General features: G+C 34.5%; 1 protein-coding gene across 1 annotated transcript; it reads left to right on the forward strand.

Annotated features, from left to right (window-relative positions):
• The first annotated feature begins 22 nt into the window (after window positions 1-22).
• On the forward strand, window positions 23-17,592 carry LOC144964228 (ubiquitin domain-containing protein 2-like). Its single transcript, XM_078898274.1, has 4 exons — window positions 23-255; window positions 2,496-2,732; window positions 5,466-9,376; window positions 9,727-17,592. The coding sequence occupies exons 1-3, from the start codon at window positions 174-176 to the stop codon at window positions 5,864-5,866; spliced, it is 720 nt and encodes a 239-aa protein (XP_078754400.1). The 5' UTR covers window positions 23-173; the 3' UTR covers window positions 5,867-9,376; window positions 9,727-17,592.
• Window positions 17,593-19,286: the final 1,694 nt, after the last annotated feature.

Here is a 19,286-nt window from a genome sequence, read left to right on the forward strand (position 1 = left end):
GAAGCCTTCACCATCCAAATACACGCAAACTGAAACGTCACAGCAACCAGGAACAAAGCTGGGATCGTAACATCAAGTCAGGCATTGTTTTTGTGAATCGAAGACATGTTTGAGATGGGTAATAGGCACCACGGTTCTTGAAAAATCACCCGGTCTGCATCTTTAAAAAAAGGATGGGTGGGTGCATTGGGTCCCAGCGTGACAATGGCCCACCCTCAGGTGAATCTTCAGACGCAACTGGTATGGTACAACATGGTGAGTATTATCTTATTATTGTTGTCATAATAATAGAGTAGCGTTCGAGTTCGACGTTGTGAGCTGTGAATAGTTGGACAAATCGATGAGAAGAGGTATTTAAATTGAGAATCCACCAGATTATTGACTGTTCAATCAGTTAGACAAATTAAAGACTTCACAAATGAAAGAAGACACTTATTAGTTGTTTTTGTTTGTTTGTTTTTTTTTTGTTTTGTTTTTTTTTTTTTTTTTTGTTTTCTCATGTCTCTCTCACGAGAGCAGAATCCTGGCATGTGAACGTGGAGAGAAAAACCCGCCTCACTCATCATATATTTTTTTTCGACCTTTATTATTTTAAGTTGTACTGTTGTTATTGCCAGACATGTCTATCAATAACAAAAAAGCCAGACTTTTTATTATTGCAGTTGGCAAAACAATTTTTATGCAAAACTATTCCTGACCTCCCATTCCCATAGTGGGCAGGGGCAGGGGGGTACATACTGTGTCTTCTCTATCAGTCTATCCCCTTATGAATGTTTTCCTTCTGTCTTTGTCTTGGAATGAGATTACTTGGTTTTGTCCTGGCCCTGGCCGGAGTCCTAGCTGGGAGGGAAACAGTCAAATGCATAGTTATTGATACTTTTTTCCTTGTAAATCATCTCTCTGTTATGTATTATTATTGTATTTGTTATTTTGAATGTATTTAAGCATTTGAGTGAGTGTGTTCCTCTTTGTTGGATTTTGTGCTTGTGTCCAGATGAGACCTATAGGTGATCTCAGACTAAGTACATTGGTGGTATGCTCTTGGAATCTACATCTGATCCCTATTTGTTCCCAGTGCCCCTTTGTCTTACTTTTTCTTGGATGCTTTAATCGTAATTCTAGAACTTTTTACTATCCCATTTTCTTCCTTTTTACTGATGCTGATATAACTATAACCTAAATGTGTTGCATGCGCCGTAAAACCCTTAAAAACATATGCAAAACTAGGCGTGAAAAATACCAAATTCAAATAATCTGAAAAAAAATAATTCCAGTGGTAATTTGTGTCCCTAAATCAGTTAAGATCAAGTGTTATTTAACACAAGAGGAAAGTAAATAATCCAGCTCCTTAATCGAAGTGACTATTTCTCTGAGTGCTTGGCGAAATAAACCTGAACTCTATTTCTCCAAACAGTTTGCATTCTCGAGATTTTTTTGGTTACCTATTTAGGAGAGTTCGGCGCAATCTTTCATCATTTTGCAACTTCTACAAGGACCAAGAGGAAGCACATTCTAGAGCTAGATAATACCACTTCCCCCAAAAGAAGTCGATGAATTTTTGAAACAAAGAGAAAATTGAAGAACGGAAACAGAAATGAAAACGAAAACTGAAACAAAACATAAAATAAAAATGATTTTTGTGTAGGATGGCTGACAACTTGGAATATTTAAATAAACAAACAATTAATAAAGATGAAGAAAAAGCTTGCCCCCTCCACATAAAGTCTATTCGGATTGGAGTCTATATAACCATAACATTATTTTACAGAATATTCGAGAAATTAGAGTTCAGCATTTAGTTGGCCAAGCATTTGAGAATTAGAGATCACTTATTGTAGAAGTCTTTCCCAATGTCAAGAACGGAAAAAGGTTTGTATAAATTTTAAGAAATAATAAGAGGAACCACTATTTGGAATTTATCCAATGCAACGACTCCCACTTCATTGTCATACTCACTAACCGGAAGGTTGATACTCAACCCACATGATAAAAATGATGGCATCTTTTGTCAATGGGGGATTTGACAAAACAAATATTTCGATAAAATCATCAAGATGCCCAATCAATCTCTTAATACCCACAAGCAATCTTCATGTCAATTGTAAACACTATGCAAAATTTGGTGACGATTGGTTTACTGGTTTCAGAGCCATACTGTTACAAAAATCCAATTTGCTAAATAGGTGATAAGGTGATTATTATTATTATTATTATTATTATTATTATTATTATTATTATTATTATTATTATTATTATTATTATTATTATTATTATTATTATTATTATTATATTGAAATCTCTTGACATTACAAATACAAATATGAGTTTATTTATACTTTTTGATTTAAGACTGTATCAATTTCAATTAGATATTCTTAGATAAAGTTGAATATTTCTTTGGGATGTCATTGTGTCAAAGAGTGACAATTTTCCAATAATCATATTTTATCATTCTTTTCAATTTAATTATAGAATACTTAATTTTCTTCTTCTAGTTTCTGTTGGACGAAATCAGCCTCTGAAACCAGAAAAGCCCAAGTGGAAAAGTGATGTACCATTGACAGAGGGACAGCTTCGGAGTAAAAGAGATGAGTTTTGGGACACAGCTCCAGCCTTTGACGGTAGAAAAGAAATTTGGGATGCTCTCAAAGCTGCTTCCTATGCTTTAGAAACAGGAGATCATGCACTTGCTCAAGCCATTGTAGATGGTGCCAGCATCTCTTTACCTCATGGTAAATGTATTTATGTAATTATTTGTACCTTGACTAATTTAATCTTCATTTTACAATCAAACAGAGTTATTCTACTTATGATGAGTCACCTAAAAGAGAATATTGTAATTAGCCTCTTGTGATAATCTTGCTGTTTAATTATCAGTGATGATAATATTCCGTGGAATTACGGGAATTTAGGATTTTTTCAGAAATTTTCCGTTGTTTTTGCCGTGTCAAACATTTTCCACCAGAAAAATCACAGTTATGTCGTGTCACTTTTTCACACCTCTGCTCAATTGCATGAATTTTGGTGGCACTCATGACGTTAGTCGAGGCACACTGGCGCCAAATGTCAAAAGTGGACAAGACCTTTGATGACCTTGGCTGAGAAGATGATTGAAAGAGATGGGGATGGGGCAAATGGGTAAAAATTTTTTGGTACCATTTAGCTGTAGCATGATAGTACATTTGGCGATTTTATGTTATGTAAGTGAGTCTTTCTTTTAAAAATTGTTTTGGTTTTTGTTTGTTTGTTTGTTTGTTTGTTTGTTCGTTCTGAATTAGTTCAGGCCTGTAAATCTTCCGACTATTGTCGGATTTCCGACAGTACAATTTTGCTCTATAAGTGCTAATATTTAAAAAAAATAAAATTAATAGTAAAAATGAAATTCGTAACGTCAAAGACCAGAACCAAATAAAAAAAGACAATAAAAGACTTTTATTTCGTTCCTCGAAAACGTCAGATTTTATTCCGTTTCAAATGCCGACTTTAAAAAAAACAAAAAAACCTTTTTATTTGTGCATCAAAGACAAAAAAAAACTAGGCCATCAATCAGTTAGCTATAATATTATCATGCCACCTACACACTCCTCTAGACATGGATGTTTTCACTGCCTGGCTACTGTGACACAGCCAGCAAGAGAGGGTCGCAACGTTCGCGCGAGTCGTCGAACACACACCTAGTCAGTAAATAATGCAAGCACAGAAGTGTGTCGGAGCTTCTAGGACTGGAAGGTTTCTCTCTATTTTGCTACTGACTTACATGCATTTCTCCGTATCTTATTTCTTTTTCCCCATGATTTGTTGGTTCCGTCTGGATGTGAGACAGAAAAAAAATAATGCGAAATAATTATTTTTCTTCAAAATATATATTCTTCTTCTCTCATGCGACCGCACCACCTCCTCTTCTTCTTCTTCTTCTTCTTCTTCTTCTTCTTCTTCTTCTTCTTCTTCTTCTTCTTCTTCTTCTTCTTCTTCTTCTTCTTCTTCTTCTTCTTCTTCTTCTTCTTCTATAAGAATTAATCCAAATAAACGAAAGAATCAGCGTAAACATTTTACACAAACAAACAGGAGCAAGGATACGCAGCTTCCCGTGTCAACACTATCTAGTACACATCCTTCAAAAGGGTAGGAATTGTTCTCTTCCTTTCATTTTACTACTAACTCAGACCTGGGCCCTCAAATAATTTGGATTTTTTTTTTGGTACCATAAAATAAGGACCTCATTATAAATAAGTAGGGGAAAGTGACATGATTTGACTAGTCAATTGACGTGTCATATCTGTGTTGTGTTTATTAATTAATCAATATTTTCGCGTGTTCAATAAGTTCCGACAATTTTTTCACCAACCATTTACAGGCCTGTTAGTTAATTTGGCTTGATTTTGAATTTGCTGTTTAGATGGAATATGTTTTGCAATTGTTTAAAGATTTTTATTTATAAGCTGCATAACCACAAGGTTGCAGTAATAGTAATACAGACACTAGCAGGGTTGTAAAAACATTTTGCACCAAAGCTTCTTTTGCTTGTCAAAATCTTTACAGGGATGCCATATGTTTTTTTCAATCAAATTGCTGTGTCTGTGGTGGACTAAGAACAATCAATGTTTACAACAACTTGTTTGAGTTTAGCATATATGTTTGTAAAATGTTGCACTCGCAGACAGGAAACTCAAGTTCGGTTAATCTCAACATTTTCGCTCATCCCAAGGTGTTGTGATTATCGGGAGTGGACTGTAGCTTTACTTTTTTTTATGTTAGCACATCATTTGAAACAATTGTACAAGATGTACAAGAAATAAAGCACAGTGCTGCTATGTGGTCTAGTGGTATGATGCTTGCTCACTTTTGAACCAGAAGGTCCTGGATTCGAGCCCTGCTCTGAGCAGTGCATAGTTAAGTCCTTGAAAACTGCTCTTTGCTCACATTGTCATTCTGTCAGGTGGATAATGAGTACCTTGCCATAAACAGCATTGTCAATGTCCGAAATAATTGTAATATTGCCTAACAGGTGTCTCATCCTACTTAAGTGTTGCTGTTGGCTAGAGACCCCTTGTTAAGTGCTTTGAGCATATTTAGTGGATATTGCATTTATAAATGTTCTTGATTTTTTGTTTGGTTGTTGAAATGCTAACGAAGGGTTTTCAGGGATATTTGTCATTTGTTGCATGCTAAGTACTAAAAACATTCACTCGAGCCTATTTCAATCTCAATTCACTTTAAACTTTATTTCTATTCTTATGTGTAGGCTGAACATTGTGTTGGTCACCAGTATAAATAGAACTATCAAAGAATGGTTGTGGTCTAATAAGTTCTATGTATTTTTAAATAGTGACAAATTATGGAGCAGGTGTAAGATAAAAATCAGAAAAGGTGTGTATTTATCAACTAGTTTTTTTCATAGACCGATATTACAATATGATAATTTTCTTTTCTTGTGATGATGAATAATAACAAAATTTTGTTCACAGGTACTTTGATGGATTGCTATGACGAGCTAGGCAATCGTTATCAACTCCCTCATTATGTACTCAGTGCCCCTACAAACCTGTTGGATGATACAAGTGAAAGTGATGCCACCCCAGAGGGAGATATAAATGCAGAACCTGGCATTGAACAACCTATACGCTTTAGACTATCAAATCTAACCTATGACATCAAGCTTCAGGTTTCTTCAACAGAGACGGTAATGAAGGTGAAAAAGCGAATTGCAGAATTAAAGGAAGTGGGAGTTGAGCCCCACAGGCAGAGGTGGTTTTATGCTGGCCGTTTGCTCAATGATAAACTACGCATAGAGGATTCTAAAATACTGAAAAACCATGTAGTCCAAGTGATAATTTCCCCTGCTCCAAAGGAGGATGATGAAAGTTGAGGGGAAGAATCAATTCTCGGATGTTTCATCTCTGAAAGGATTTTTGTCACATATTATAGGAGGATTTTTAAAAAACAATTCCATCTCTTCAAGTTGTTTTACAATGTTTATTTAAAAACAAAATCCTTACCAGCAATATTATCTCATTCATCTAAAAATTATGGCTGGTTTGAATTTTCGATTGTAAGATTCAGATTTAGAGGCCTATCAAAATATTTTTACCTTAAAGGTTAGGATAATGAGAAAATGTTCATCAGATTTGACGTTTACTCATTATAAAAGTATGGCTGCTGTTGCTCATATTGAATTTTTAATGCCTGCCATAGATACATATATTATATGGTAAAAATTGAACATATTCCGAGATTTTCTCACCCTGATTGATTAGAAATAGGAAAATAATTCTGATCTACTGTTAATGAACCACATTTTCGAATGTATTGGTTTATGTATCTGGAATATCCCTGGCCAAAAATAAAAGATTATAGTGATATCTTTTGGAAATGAATGATGAAAATCCCTTTTAAATTTATTGATAAATGAATTTGTTTTGTAATAGACATTCAAATTCAAGGTTCTGGAGAGAAAATGCTGGTGTTCTCTTCAAGACATGATAAGCATGCATATCTAAATTCCAGCTTTCTCTGAGTCAAATCTATGTATAATCCTGTTTTTAAAAATTTTATTTTATTTATTTTCTTTTTCAAACACTGTGAATTCCATTTAAAAATCCTCCTCCATCGTAATCATTGATATTGTCATCACCATCACTGTAATTTGAATACTGTTATCCCAGAATTTAGATTACACTTGTACATTATTGTCAGATTGTTATCAATTGACTTTTAAAAACTGCAATTTATTTAACTTTATGTATGCAACAATGTTCAATTGTGGTAAATTTTGGTTAGTGTGATTGGTATTAGTGCCTTACTTGTTTGAATCAACTGAGAAAAGGCAGAACATTTTATGCACAAAAGAAAGACATACTTGGAATGTCAAAATGAATTGTGATTTATTAGTAATGTTTGAATTTGTGTGTAAAGTAATATTTTATTGTAGTATTTATTAGTTTAATGCTCGTTTCAGGATTTCGAAAAGAATCGCCAAATTAACTTTACTTTTTTTTACTTTATTTTTATTTTCAAATTTTCAATTTTATGAAGAAGCAGAAATATGTCATGGGATTTGAGGGCAACTATTTGCAAACAAAATTTTGTTGAAAACATGAGTTTTTGTAACTTTTCCTTTTTTCGTCAACTATACATTGTGTGTTAATATGATCATTTTCATTGGTGGTGTCACAAGCAATGCATTGAATTCACAGCTGACCATATTGTTCAGAGGTCAGCAAAATTAAAGTAGACTGGCTAAAATGGTATTACATGTTACTTTTTTCTTGTATATTAAATTGCTTAACATTATCCTGGGTGGGGTTCCTGACCTCCCATAGTAGTCAGAGAGGTACTTACTGTATCTTCTATCCCCCTATATCTGTTTTCCAACTTGCTTTCTGTCTTTGTCTTGGAATGAGATTGCTTGGTTTTGTCCTGGCCCTGGCTGGGAGAGAAACGGTCAAATTTATAGTTAGTTTTGGGAGATGATTTTTTTTCCATTGTAAATAATCCCTCTGTTATGAATTGTATTATTTTTTTTCTTTTACATATATCATGATTTGTAAATATTTGAATGTGTTCCTCTTAGTAGGGTCCTGTGCCTTGTGTCAGGATGAAACTTTTAGGTGATCTCAAACTGAGAACAGTGATGGTATGCTCTTGGAATCTACATCTGTTCCCTATTTGAACCCTCCCCCTTTGTCTTACTTTTTCTCGTGTGCTCTCAATTGTAAATTTTTTAACTATCATATTGTCTTCCTTTTTACTGGCGCTGAAATGACCTAAATGTGTCGCAAGTGCCGTAAAACCCTTAAAAAACAAAAACACACAATATCGACATTATGCTTTGAAACTATGTCCTGACATTTTGAAACTTACAGACCCAATGTATTGCTTGGGACACCAACAATATTCCATTTTTTAACTGAAATGTGAGAAAGACATGAATGTTGGGATATGTGTCTTCTATATAAATTTTGTGACAAGTAGATAATATATCAATGTTTGTTTTGTCAAAAGTAGAAAAAGAAAATGATAACTTACAGGGTAATGATGTGCCATTGCCACAACCTTTAAATATGGAAAAATTAAGAGTCCGTTTATTAGTTTTGGAAACATCATCCAGAATGACTTACTTGGGAACCACGGCCTCAAAATGGTATTATGTCACAGTGAAGTTGGTGACAAAAACTGAATTCAAAATTAAAATTATTAGAAATATGAAATTTTCATAAACTTAACCAAATTCCATATTTTTGATGTTATTTCAATTTTCAGTTTTGGTATCATCCTGACATGAAGCCATTTTGAGACAATAGTCGCATTTCGGAATGAAACAATTTATTTACTGACCTTGAAATATTTAAAGGCATTTAATTTGAAAATCCGAAATCACACAATTTAGAAAATGCCATTTGTTTCATTTGAATTTATTATCACATCCACCATCCTACCATGCTTAAGATATTTTTTTTTCATCAAAAATCATAATTTAAGCATCAACATCACTTTCTACTGAACATTCCTGTTGCATGATGATTATTTGATCATTATTATATAGACACTTTCAGCTTTTAAGTAATTGAACTTGCACTGTCAGACGGACTCCGTTATATTTTTAATTGTTTTGAAATATGACCTCAATTTATTGTTTAGCTCTTCATTACTTCTCAAGTCAATGGTTGTTCTGACTAATCAGGACATTACTCACATTAAATGTTATGCACTGAGCATAAAGCACAATGCCAAGCATACTCCTACCTTTTAGCAATTCAGTCTGTTCTTACTAGCAATTTGATATGAAAATGTAATGCAGTGAATACTAAAATTAATAATAAAATTTATTAAGGGTCAAATTCTAGTTTTGTTTTATTAGTTTTACGGGGCTAAAAAATTGTTTTTTTTGTTTGTTTTTGTTTATTTATTTATTTTTTTTTGTGTGTAGAGTTACATACATTATTTGATGTTCATTTGTAATTGTAGTATAAAGTATGTAGTCTTTTTATTGTATTGAAATTGGAGAATGTTATATGCATTTAAAACTGCACTTTGTGTAATTTCTCACTTTTTACCATTATGTTACAATTTGAAAAAAAGAAAAATGATCAAAGGTTGTTAGAGACGCTGCCAGTTAATTCTTTGTTATTATTTGCAGTGATAGTATGTACATTGGCATTCATGTATTAATAATAGTGATGTAATTTGTTTAATGGATTATCAGAGGTTATTTTAGTTTATTTTTCATCATTATTATTATTTTAATTATTTTTTTCCCCTTTAACGTTAGTGACTTATTGGAACTTTATTTTCAAACTAAGTTTATGCGGGTGGTTGGATGGGAGCATCACCCTTGAATCATATACCTATGATGTTCGCATGGGTGTACGATCCGATAGTGCGGGTGGTTGGATGGGAGCATCACCCTTGAATCATATACCTATGATGTTCGCATGGGTGTACGATCCGATAGTGATGTCGTTTCTTCTTCTCTTTACTAGCCTATCCTGCTTCTTTGGTTTGTGATTGTATTTTTGACAGGGATATTTTTTTTCCTGTAAATCCTCTGCCTGTTTGTTCTTGGTTATTTATAATTTAGCTTATGATATCTTTAGGTTATGATTTTGATTGACATTTGTACTATTTTTGTTGGATTGCTTGTTTTTTTGTTTCAGCGGTCTCTCATATAACCTCAATTGTGTTGGAAGAGACCTAAAGCAACAAACAAACAAAAAAACGATCCGATAGTGATGTCGTTTCTTCTTCTCTTTACTAGCTATCCTGCTTCTTTGGTTTGTGATTGTATTTTTGACAGGGATATTTTTTTTCCTGTAAATCTTGCTGTTTGTCTTGGTTATTTATAATTTAGCTTATGATATCTTTAGTTATGATTTGATTGACATTTGTACATTTTGTTAGATTGTTTGTTTTTTTTGTTTCAGCGGTCTCTCATATAACCTCAATTGTGTTGGAAGAGACCTAAAGCAACAAACAAACAAACAAACGTTAGTGACTTATTGGAACTTTATTTTCAAACTAAGTTTATCAAATAAAGTTTTTGTTGCACCTTTAGGTTCAGTCCATAGCAGACAGTCAATTGACAGAAATAAGCATTACATTCAACACGCTCCCACTTCCCTTACATTAAATTGAAATATTTTATTGAATAGAATTATTTTTAAGAATAAAAATTTGAAATGCAAGTATATAAAGATCATTTAGATGAATCCTTGTGCTTTGTAAATTATTTATTAGTTTAAGTTTAAGATGTAGCAAATACATTTTCATCTTCCATACATAAACATAAACAATTTTGACTCCCCTCTTGATTTCAACGTGAATGGAAATAAGAGCAAAATTAGTTAGATTGTCCTTTCGTGTGAATCACATAAAAGACAGGAATAGTATGTTGTGTGGATAAAGATGATTTTCAATTGTGATTCAGTTGTAAAGTGAGCAAAATGTATTTATAACCAGTTTCAAGTAAGACTTTTAATGTGTTTAAAGTTCAAAGTGGTACAAGATATGGGTATCGTCTGTATTATTGCAAACTGCCAGAGATATTCTGTTGTTAACATGATTTCCTAGTTTTGAGCTATTAGACAAGGACTTTCTTTTTTCTTCTTTTTTTTTTCAATATTGTACATTTATTATCATATCAGTCATTCATTTAATGTGTTCTGTCATCTTGCGATGATTTGTATATATTATACTGTCTCTTTTGTTTCATTTAAGAATGATTTCCTGGGTGGGATTCCTGACCTCCCATATTGGGCAGGGGGGTACATATTGTGTCTTCTATCCCCTTATATCTGTTTTCCAACATGCTTTCTGTCTTTGTCTTGGAATAAGATTACTTGGTTTTGTCCTCGCCCTGGCCGGAGTCCTTCTGGGAAGGAAACAGTCAAATGCATAGTTATTGTTTTGGGAGATGTGTTGCAAGCGCGTAAAACCCTTAAATACAAAAACAAACATCTTCCTTTTTACTGGCACTGATATGGCCGAAATGTGTCGCAAGCTCCATAAAACCCTTTAAAAAAGGTACTTATTTTGCCTTCTATGCCCCTATGTTCCAACATGCTTTCTGTCTTTGTCTTGGTATGAGATTACTTGGTTTTGTCCTGGGTGGGGTTCCTGACCTCCCATAGTGGGCAGGGAGGTACTTACTGCGTCTTCTATCCCCCTATGTCTGTTTTCCAACATGCTTTCTGTCTTTGTCTTGGAACAAGATTACTTGGTTTTGTTCTGGTCCTGGCTGAGAGGGAAACAGTCAAATGTATAGTTAGCTTTGGAAGATGATATTTTTTTCCTTGTAAATCATCTCTCTGTTATGTACTGTATTATGTTTTGTTCACTTATTATATATGATTTGTAAACATTTGAGTGTATTCCTCTTAGTGGGGACCTGTGCTTGTGTCTGGATGAGACTTTTAGGTGATCTCAAATTAAGTACTTTGGTAGTGTGCTCTTGGAATCTACATCTGTTTCCTATTTGAACCAATTCCCTTTTGTCTTACTTTTCCTTTGGTGCTTTAATTGCAATTCTATAACTTTCTACTATCCCATTTTCTTCCTTTTTACTGGCGCTGATATGTCCTTATTGTGTTGCAAGCGCCATAAAACCCTTAAAAACAAACAACAAACAAATTCCCCTTTTGTCTTACTTTTTCTTGGGTGCTTTTATTGTAATTCTTGAACTTACTTACACTGATATGATCTAAATGTGTTGCAAGCGCCGTAAAACCCTTAAAAACAATAAAAACAAATCATCTCTTTCTTTCTCCCTTTTTTCTTTTCTTTTTTTTTTTTTTTTTTTTTACCACAAACAAACATCTTTTACATCAGAATTTATTTCAGTTTTTTGTCGTTGTTTAGGCTCATGCAATTTGTCAAGATTTAACAAAACAGAAAAGAAAAAAAGAATTCTTCTCAACTGTTTCTGGTTCATATAACCTGATGTTCAAACATATAATATTCAATTTACATTCCTGTTGAATTTTTAAAGAATTAAGGTCTTGTTTTTATTTCTATCTCTGTCATTTCTTTCTTTTCTGTTGTTGTTGTTTTGGTTTATGTTATCAATCCTTTACCTGAACAGTCCATATACTTTGTTTCTGTATGCGTATCAAAGAAGTTATTGAATGTTGAGTCTTTCTTGCTACAAAATTGGCATGCAGATTAATATAACTGTTATGGTAATCCAGGAATAATGTATTTTAATCATTATTATTCATTTAGATACATTCTACAGTAGAGGACGGATATATCGACTGGGTGGGGATCCTGACCTCCCATAGTGGGCAGGGAGGTACATGCTGTGTCTTCTATCCCCCCATGCCCCTTTTCCAATTATTTCCTGTCATTGTCTTGGTATGAGATTACTTAGTTTTGTCATGATCCTTGCCGGAGTTGCTGGGCTGGGAGGGAAACAGTCGAATATATAGTTATTCTTTTGGGAGATGATATTTTTTTCCTTGTAAATCATCTGTTATGCATTGTATTATGTTTAGTTTGTATATTATATTATATGATTGGTAAACATTTGAGTGTATTCCTCTTAGTTGGTACATGTGCTTGTGTCTGGATACGACTTTTAGGTGATCTCAAACTAAGTACTTTGACTGTGTTCTCTTGGAATCTACATCTGTTCCCTATTTGAACCTATTCCCCTTTGTCTTGCCTTTTCTTTTGTGCTTTAACTGTAATTCTAGAACTTTTTACTATCCCGCTTTCTGGGTGGGGATCCTGACCTCCCATAGTGGGCAGGAGGTACACACTGTGTCTTCTATCCCCTTATATCATTTTTCCAACATGCTTTCTGTCCTTGTCTTGGAATGAGGTTACTTGGTTTTGTCCTGGCCCTGGTCGGAGTCCTGGCTGGGAGGGAAACAGTCAAATGCATAGTTATTGTTTTGGGAGATGATATTTGTTTCCTTGTAAATCATCTCTCTGTTATGTATTAGTATATTTGTTATTTTTAATGTATAATGTAAGCATTTGAGTGTGTTCCTCTTTGTTGGATTTTGTTCTTGTGTCCGGATGAGACTTATAGGTGATCTCAAACTAAGTACATTGGTGGTATGCTCTTGGAATCTACATCTGATCCCTATTTGTTCCAGTTCCCCTATGTCTTACTTTCTCTGGATACTTCAATTGTAATTCTAGAACTTTTTACTATCCCATTTTCTTCCTTTTTACTGGCGCTGATATAACCTAAATGTGTTGCAAGCGCCGTAAAACCCTTAAAAACAAACATTCTTCCTTTTTACTGGCGCTGATATGACTTTAATGTGTTGCAAGCGCCGTAAAACCCTTAAAAACAAAAACAAAACATCATTAGCGAATTGTAAATTTAATGTCCTGTAATTTTAAAAAAATTGTTTTAGACCAATTAGTGTCTATATGACTTTACTTTGGCAAAATTTATAATGATAGTAAAGATCTTTACTTTCTAATGTTATTTCCCAAGTTGGGCGCAAAAGTAACACACACTCTCTCTCTCCCTCTCTCTTATTAAAATATAAGTTTTTGCACAATACATAGACTTCATTAGAGACACCAGTAAAATTTCAAGATCCTGGACGTGTAAAACGTTTTTTTGTTTTTGGTGTGTGTTCTATCCTTCTATTCGATACAGGTTGGTTCAGTAAGTTCTTGTCTAGATATCACTTAGGTTATATGCTTTGAGGTAATCAAAATTATACATCCTAGGATGATAACGGATTCTAGAATAATTCTTATCTTGGAATTCATCTGGTGAATGTTTTCAATTAATGTCAATTTTAAAAAAGATGGAAGCCGCATTTCTTGTGATCCATGAGGTTCATTTTTGTTGTATATTGTTTAAAATTTTTATAAATGTTGTCCTCTTCCTTGTGGCTGTCTTGTCTTTGAAATCTGGTTGGGGTCTTCTGACTTCCCATGGTGAACAGAAGGTCACATGCTGTGTCTTCTATCCCTCTATACCTGTTTTCCGAGATGCTTTCTATCTTTGTGTTGAGATGAGATTTCTTGGTTTGTCCTGGCCCTGGCTGGGGTCCTTGGCTGAGAGGGAAACTGACAAAAGTATAGTATTAGATTTGGGAGAGGATTTTTTCCCCCCTTATAAATCATCTCTCTGTTATGTACCGTAATAATTTTTTGTTTTTGTTTTGAATATCATGTTTTTAGGTTAAACATTTGAATGTATTCCTCTTAGTGGGGATCTGTGGTTGTGTCTGGATGAGACTGATAGATAATCTCAAAGAACACTGATAGGGCTACATCTGTTTCCTTTTGGAACCATTCCCCTTTCTCCTAACTTTTTCTGGTTTGCTTTTATTTACAAATCTATATATTTGTTTACTATTCTGTTTCATCTACTGGCATTGAAATGAGCTAAGTGTGTCCCAGGCACCGTAAAACCCTTAAAAACCTAAAAACAAGCGTCCCTGAATTAAACGAGTTTTGCTTACACTTTGTTGAGAACTTATACAAACAGGAAAATAAAATTCTTTGACTTATGTTTTTCTTTTTTTCTTTGCCAAAGATCTACCTGTTGTAAGATTATTTTGATGTCTGATTTTGATCTGACAAGTCTAACTTGATGTCTTTTCAACGTACCCTCTTCTTTTGTTCCCTTCCTTAGATCTTTCTAGCATTGACCTGGAAGGAGACTTTTCCTTGGGCCTGGCAGAGATCTTTCACCTTGTCTATTCAGATGAGTGTTTCTTTAGGAGATTTCTTACATGTACATTACGTTAATTCATCTCTAAATGTGAGCGGGTGGTTGGATGGGAGCATCACCCTTGAATCATATACCTATGATGTTCGCATGGGTGTACGATCCGATAGTGATGTCGTTTCTTCTTCTCTTTACTAGCCTATCCTGCTTCTTTGGTTTGTGATTGTATTTTTGACAGGGGAATTTTTTTTCTGTAAATCTTCTGCCTGTTTGTTCTTGGTTATTTATAATTTAGCTTATGATATCTTTAGGTTATGATTTTCATTTACATTTGTACTATTTTTGTTAGATTGCTTGTTTTTTTGTTTCAGCGGTCTCTCATATAACCTCAATTGTGTTGGAAGAGACCTAAAGCAACAAACAAAAAACATCTCTAAATGTAATAGTTAGTCAATGATCATATTCTTTTTGTATATGACCATATCGTTTTTGGTGGAATCTTAGGCTAGGGTGTGACTTTCAGGTGATTTCATATTAAAGGAGATGAATTGTCTTTGGAACCTCTTCTTCTCTCTAGGGTAATTGCTGGCAAATGTAAACTTGAGATTTGAAATATTTTGACAATCCCACATCTTACACGCTAAAACATCACCCATGACAAATTATGTTCTCATATGAGAAACATCATATTAAGGTAGTAAAAGAAACTCATTTTTTCTATGACATCATTATAAAACTAATATTTATGTGGAGCACGCGTAGATCTTGCACTGCATAGTCCCAATAACTTAAGATTATTTTATGTTGACCATGTTGCACTCATTTCCTCCCTGTCCCCATTTTTCCCCCTAAATTTTACATTTGGTCGTTACCATCTGTGTTTTAAATGTTTCTATATGATGGCAAATTTGCTGCTTTGATGACTCAGGGCCTTTTTTGTTTTAGGATAGAAACCTGACTGGTTTGTAGATTTGCCTTTTCTGGGTGGGGTTTCTGACCTCCCATAGTGGGCAGGGGGGGTACATACTGTGTCTTCTATCCCCTTATATCTGTTTTCCAACATGCTTTCTGTCTTTATCTTGGAATGAGATTACCTGGTTTTGTCCTGGCCGGAGTCCTAGCTGGGAGGGAAACAGTCAAATTCATAGTTATTGTTTTGGGAGATATTTTTTCCCTTGTAAATCATCTCTCTGTTATGTATTATTATATTTGTTATTTTGAATGTATAATGTAAGCATTTGAGTGTATTCCTCTTTGTTTAATTTTGTGCTAGTGTCCAGATGATCTCAAACTAAGTACATTGCTCTTGGAATCTACATCTGATCCCTATTTGTTCCCAGTTCCCCTATGTCTTACTTTTTCTTGGGTGCTTAAATTATAATTCTAGAACTTTTTACTATCCCATTTTCTTCCTTTTTGCTGGCGCTGATATAACCTAAATGTGTTGCAAGCGCCGTAAAACCCTTAAAAACAAAACAAAGACGATAGTCATAGCTTTATCCAAATTTGGATCTTATTATTCATATGAGGTTGGACTGAAAATAAGATAGTGACAAATGATCCAAAACTGAGAGACTTGCACTAAAGAATAACCGGGATAGATTCTTAGGGAGTTGGAAAAGTGTAAATCAGGTATTTTGTACACACATTCTCAACATTTTAGACGCTATTCCTGCTATTCTTTTGGTGCTCAAGTTAGAGCAATGAAAGCTAGATAATTGCCGAAGTTCTCTACTCTAAACTTTACTCAATGTCGGTGTTAAACATTACACAAACGCAGCAGGATTTTGGTACCTGTGCAGTTAGGTAATTAAGAACTGATGTTCTTTTGGGTTTTTTTGCTTTGGTTTACTTACTCACCAATGGTTCTGTTTTCAGGGGGGGGGGGGGTCAGTTTGTTGCTCGCCTCTAATCTGGAGCAGAAGTTCAGGACTAAATTGCTGTTAACGATTATTTTTTAAATATTTTTGTTACATAATAGACTGTTCTAGATGTAAAATAAATGGATGATTGCTTGCCGATACTTATATCTTTTTCTTTCCGACTTTCTGTCCCAGTCGTGGAATGAAACACCTTGGTTTTGACCAATCCCAGGTTTGATTAATTTCTTAGGAGGTCAGACACGAGCCTGTGCTTTAAAAAAAAATATATCTGTTTTCAATTTTAAGTTTGTATATGGGAGATGCTATTTATTCTCGTTGGAGAGCTTCTCCATGTGCTTTTTTATTGACAACTCCTCCAAATGTGTCCCTTTTCTTGTGGACCTGAGGCTGGTGGCTGTGTAAAATTTAGGATAGTCTCGGACTGAACACACCGGTGCATTTTTGCTGGGTTTTGCTCCAAACTTGGACTTGTCACTATAATCTTTCTTTTTAATATTTTTATCAGGCATCTGCCTGCCTTGCTCGCACAGATAAGCTTCGAAATCTACTTGTCCTTTGACTGCCCAGAAGTATTACCAGTGCCGTACACATGTTTTTAAAGGAATTGTTATTGAGTTGTTTTAAACACAGTTAAAAGTTTTTTTGTATTTAAAATCATTTTTTTCCCACTGAGTATAGCAGACATGTAGTAGTATTACGATGGATCTATAATACTGTGAGTACTTGAGATAGTAAATTTGGTTACTTACTTAAGGGGAACTATTTGTTTTATACAAGGGTCTTTCTATCTGTAGGTGTAGCAACAACTTGATATTTCAGCCTCTCTTATCATCGAACAACTCGATCGAACAGTTGTGATTTGGATATTTTTTATCAATATTTTATGTAACATTTCATACTTTGATATGTCTGTCTTTCAATGCATTTTTATGTAGAAATACCAAGTTATGAATTGGATTCAGTATGTATGTTTGTATGATATTTAAATTTTTTGTCGTATTTTATGGAACTTGTATTTCAAAATAAATTGTCTCTGAAATTATCATTAAAATATACTTGCAGAATTTATTGAGAAGGATCTGATTATTTTGTATTGTGTGCAACCCAATAATACAACAAAGTTACCACGATTGGCTATCATGTTTTGTTAAGCCAGTGATGAACGAATTCGACGGTTGACTGAAGTGAAGAATGAATCAAAGATGAGAAACTGGGTGGGGTTCCTGACCTCCCATAGGGGCAGGGGGGTACATATTGTCTTCTATCCCCTTATATCTGTTTTCCAACATGCTTTCTGTCTTTGTCTTGGAATGAGATTTCTTAGTTTTGTCCTGGCCCTGGCCAGAGTCCTAGCTGGGAGGGAAACAGTCAAATGCATAGTTATTGTTTTGGGAGATGATATTTTTTCCTTGTAAATCATCTCTCTGTTATGTATTATTATATTTGTTATTTTGAATTTATAATGTAAGCATGTGAGTGTATTCCTCTTTGTTGAATTTTGTGCTTGTGTCCAGATGAGACTTATAGGTGGTCTCAAACTAAGTACTTTGATAGTGTGCTCTTGGAATCTACATCTGATCCCTATTTGTCCCCAGTTCCCCTATGTCTTACTTTTTCTTGGGCGATTTATTTGTAATTCTAGAACTTTTTACTATCCCATTTTCTTCCTTTTTACTGGCGCTGGTATAACCTAAATGTGTTGGAAGCGCCGTAAAACCCTTAAAAACAAAACAAAAAACAATGTGTTGCAAGTGCCGTAAAACCCTTAAAAACAAAACAACTTGGTTTTGTCCCGACCCTGGACTGGATACCTTAGCTGGGAAGGAAACATTCAAATGTATAGTTAGAGGTTTGGGAGATGATATTTTTGTCTTGTAAATGATCTCTCTGTTATGGACTGTATTTTTTGTTTTGTTTACATATTATATATGTGTAAACATTTGGGTGTGTTCCTCTTTCCTCTGCTTGTGCCTGGATGAGACTTTTAGGTGACCTCAAACTAAGTACTTTGATAATGTGCTCTTGGAATCCACATCTGTTCCCTATTTGAACCAATTCACCCTTTTTTTTTTTTTTGGTGAGAGACAAAGGTAATATAATATTTAAATGAGGTCCAGTCTCGAGTTCATGCCGTGAGGTGATAGGGTGTTCAGTTTTAGTATCAGTTCTGCCTCCCTGTATTTCCTAGGTTGTTTAGTAGTGTGACAGAACTGAAGGACGGCAATTTGGATGTCGTGCAATCCTTGATGACTGGACCCATTGAAGTGGTGGGCGACAGGTTTGTCCTTGTCGTTTTCAATAGAGCGCAGATGTTGTCCAAACCTGTCGCTTCGTCTCTTGCCAGTTTCTTCAACGTGTCTTGTGGCAACGTTTGCAGATTATATTATAGCGTAAATTAGGTTACGATCTGTGCAGGTGAATGCGTGTCGGATGTACCACACTTTATCCGGGAATTGCATGGAATTTTCCACGAATATGTGTGGGCATGTCCTGCATCTGCGTCATCCACAAGGCTCCGTCTTACATTACCCAATTCTCCAAAGGAATTCCGAAGATATCTATAAGAAGAAAATCCCTCTGGCGCAATGTCTACAAACAGAAGGAATGGACATTGCTTGTATTCAAGAGACAAATGCGATTCAATGGCAATGTCAAGGACATCAAACCTTCCGGATGGATAGAGCAGGCAGACACAAAGAGTTCTGCTTGTAAAGACCAACATGGCCTCTGAAGTATATGTAGACACAAAGAGGCAGAAATCA

Source organism: Berghia stephanieae, chromosome 2 (assembly GCF_034508935.2).
Source record: "Berghia stephanieae isolate SIO BIC M18660-M18661 chromosome 2, UCSD_Bste_1.3, whole genome shotgun sequence".
Lineage (NCBI taxonomy): Eukaryota > Metazoa > Mollusca > Gastropoda > Nudibranchia > Aeolidiidae > Berghia > Berghia stephanieae.

What these genes read in the sequence shown, in the direction of transcription:
- LOC144964228 (XM_078898274.1), top strand. Translation starts at nt 174, where the DNA reads ATGGGTGGGTGCATTGGGTCCCAGCGTGACAATGGCCCACCCTCAGGT. An exon ending in AACTGGTATGGTACAACATG is followed by an intron (nt 256 to 2,495) that starts GTGAGTATTATC and finishes TTCTTCTTCTAG; the next exon opens with TTTCTGTTGGACGAAATCAG. An exon ending in CAGCATCTCTTTACCTCATG is followed by an intron (nt 2,733 to 5,465) that starts GTAAATGTATTT and finishes TTTTGTTCACAG; the next exon opens with GTACTTTGATGGATTGCTAT.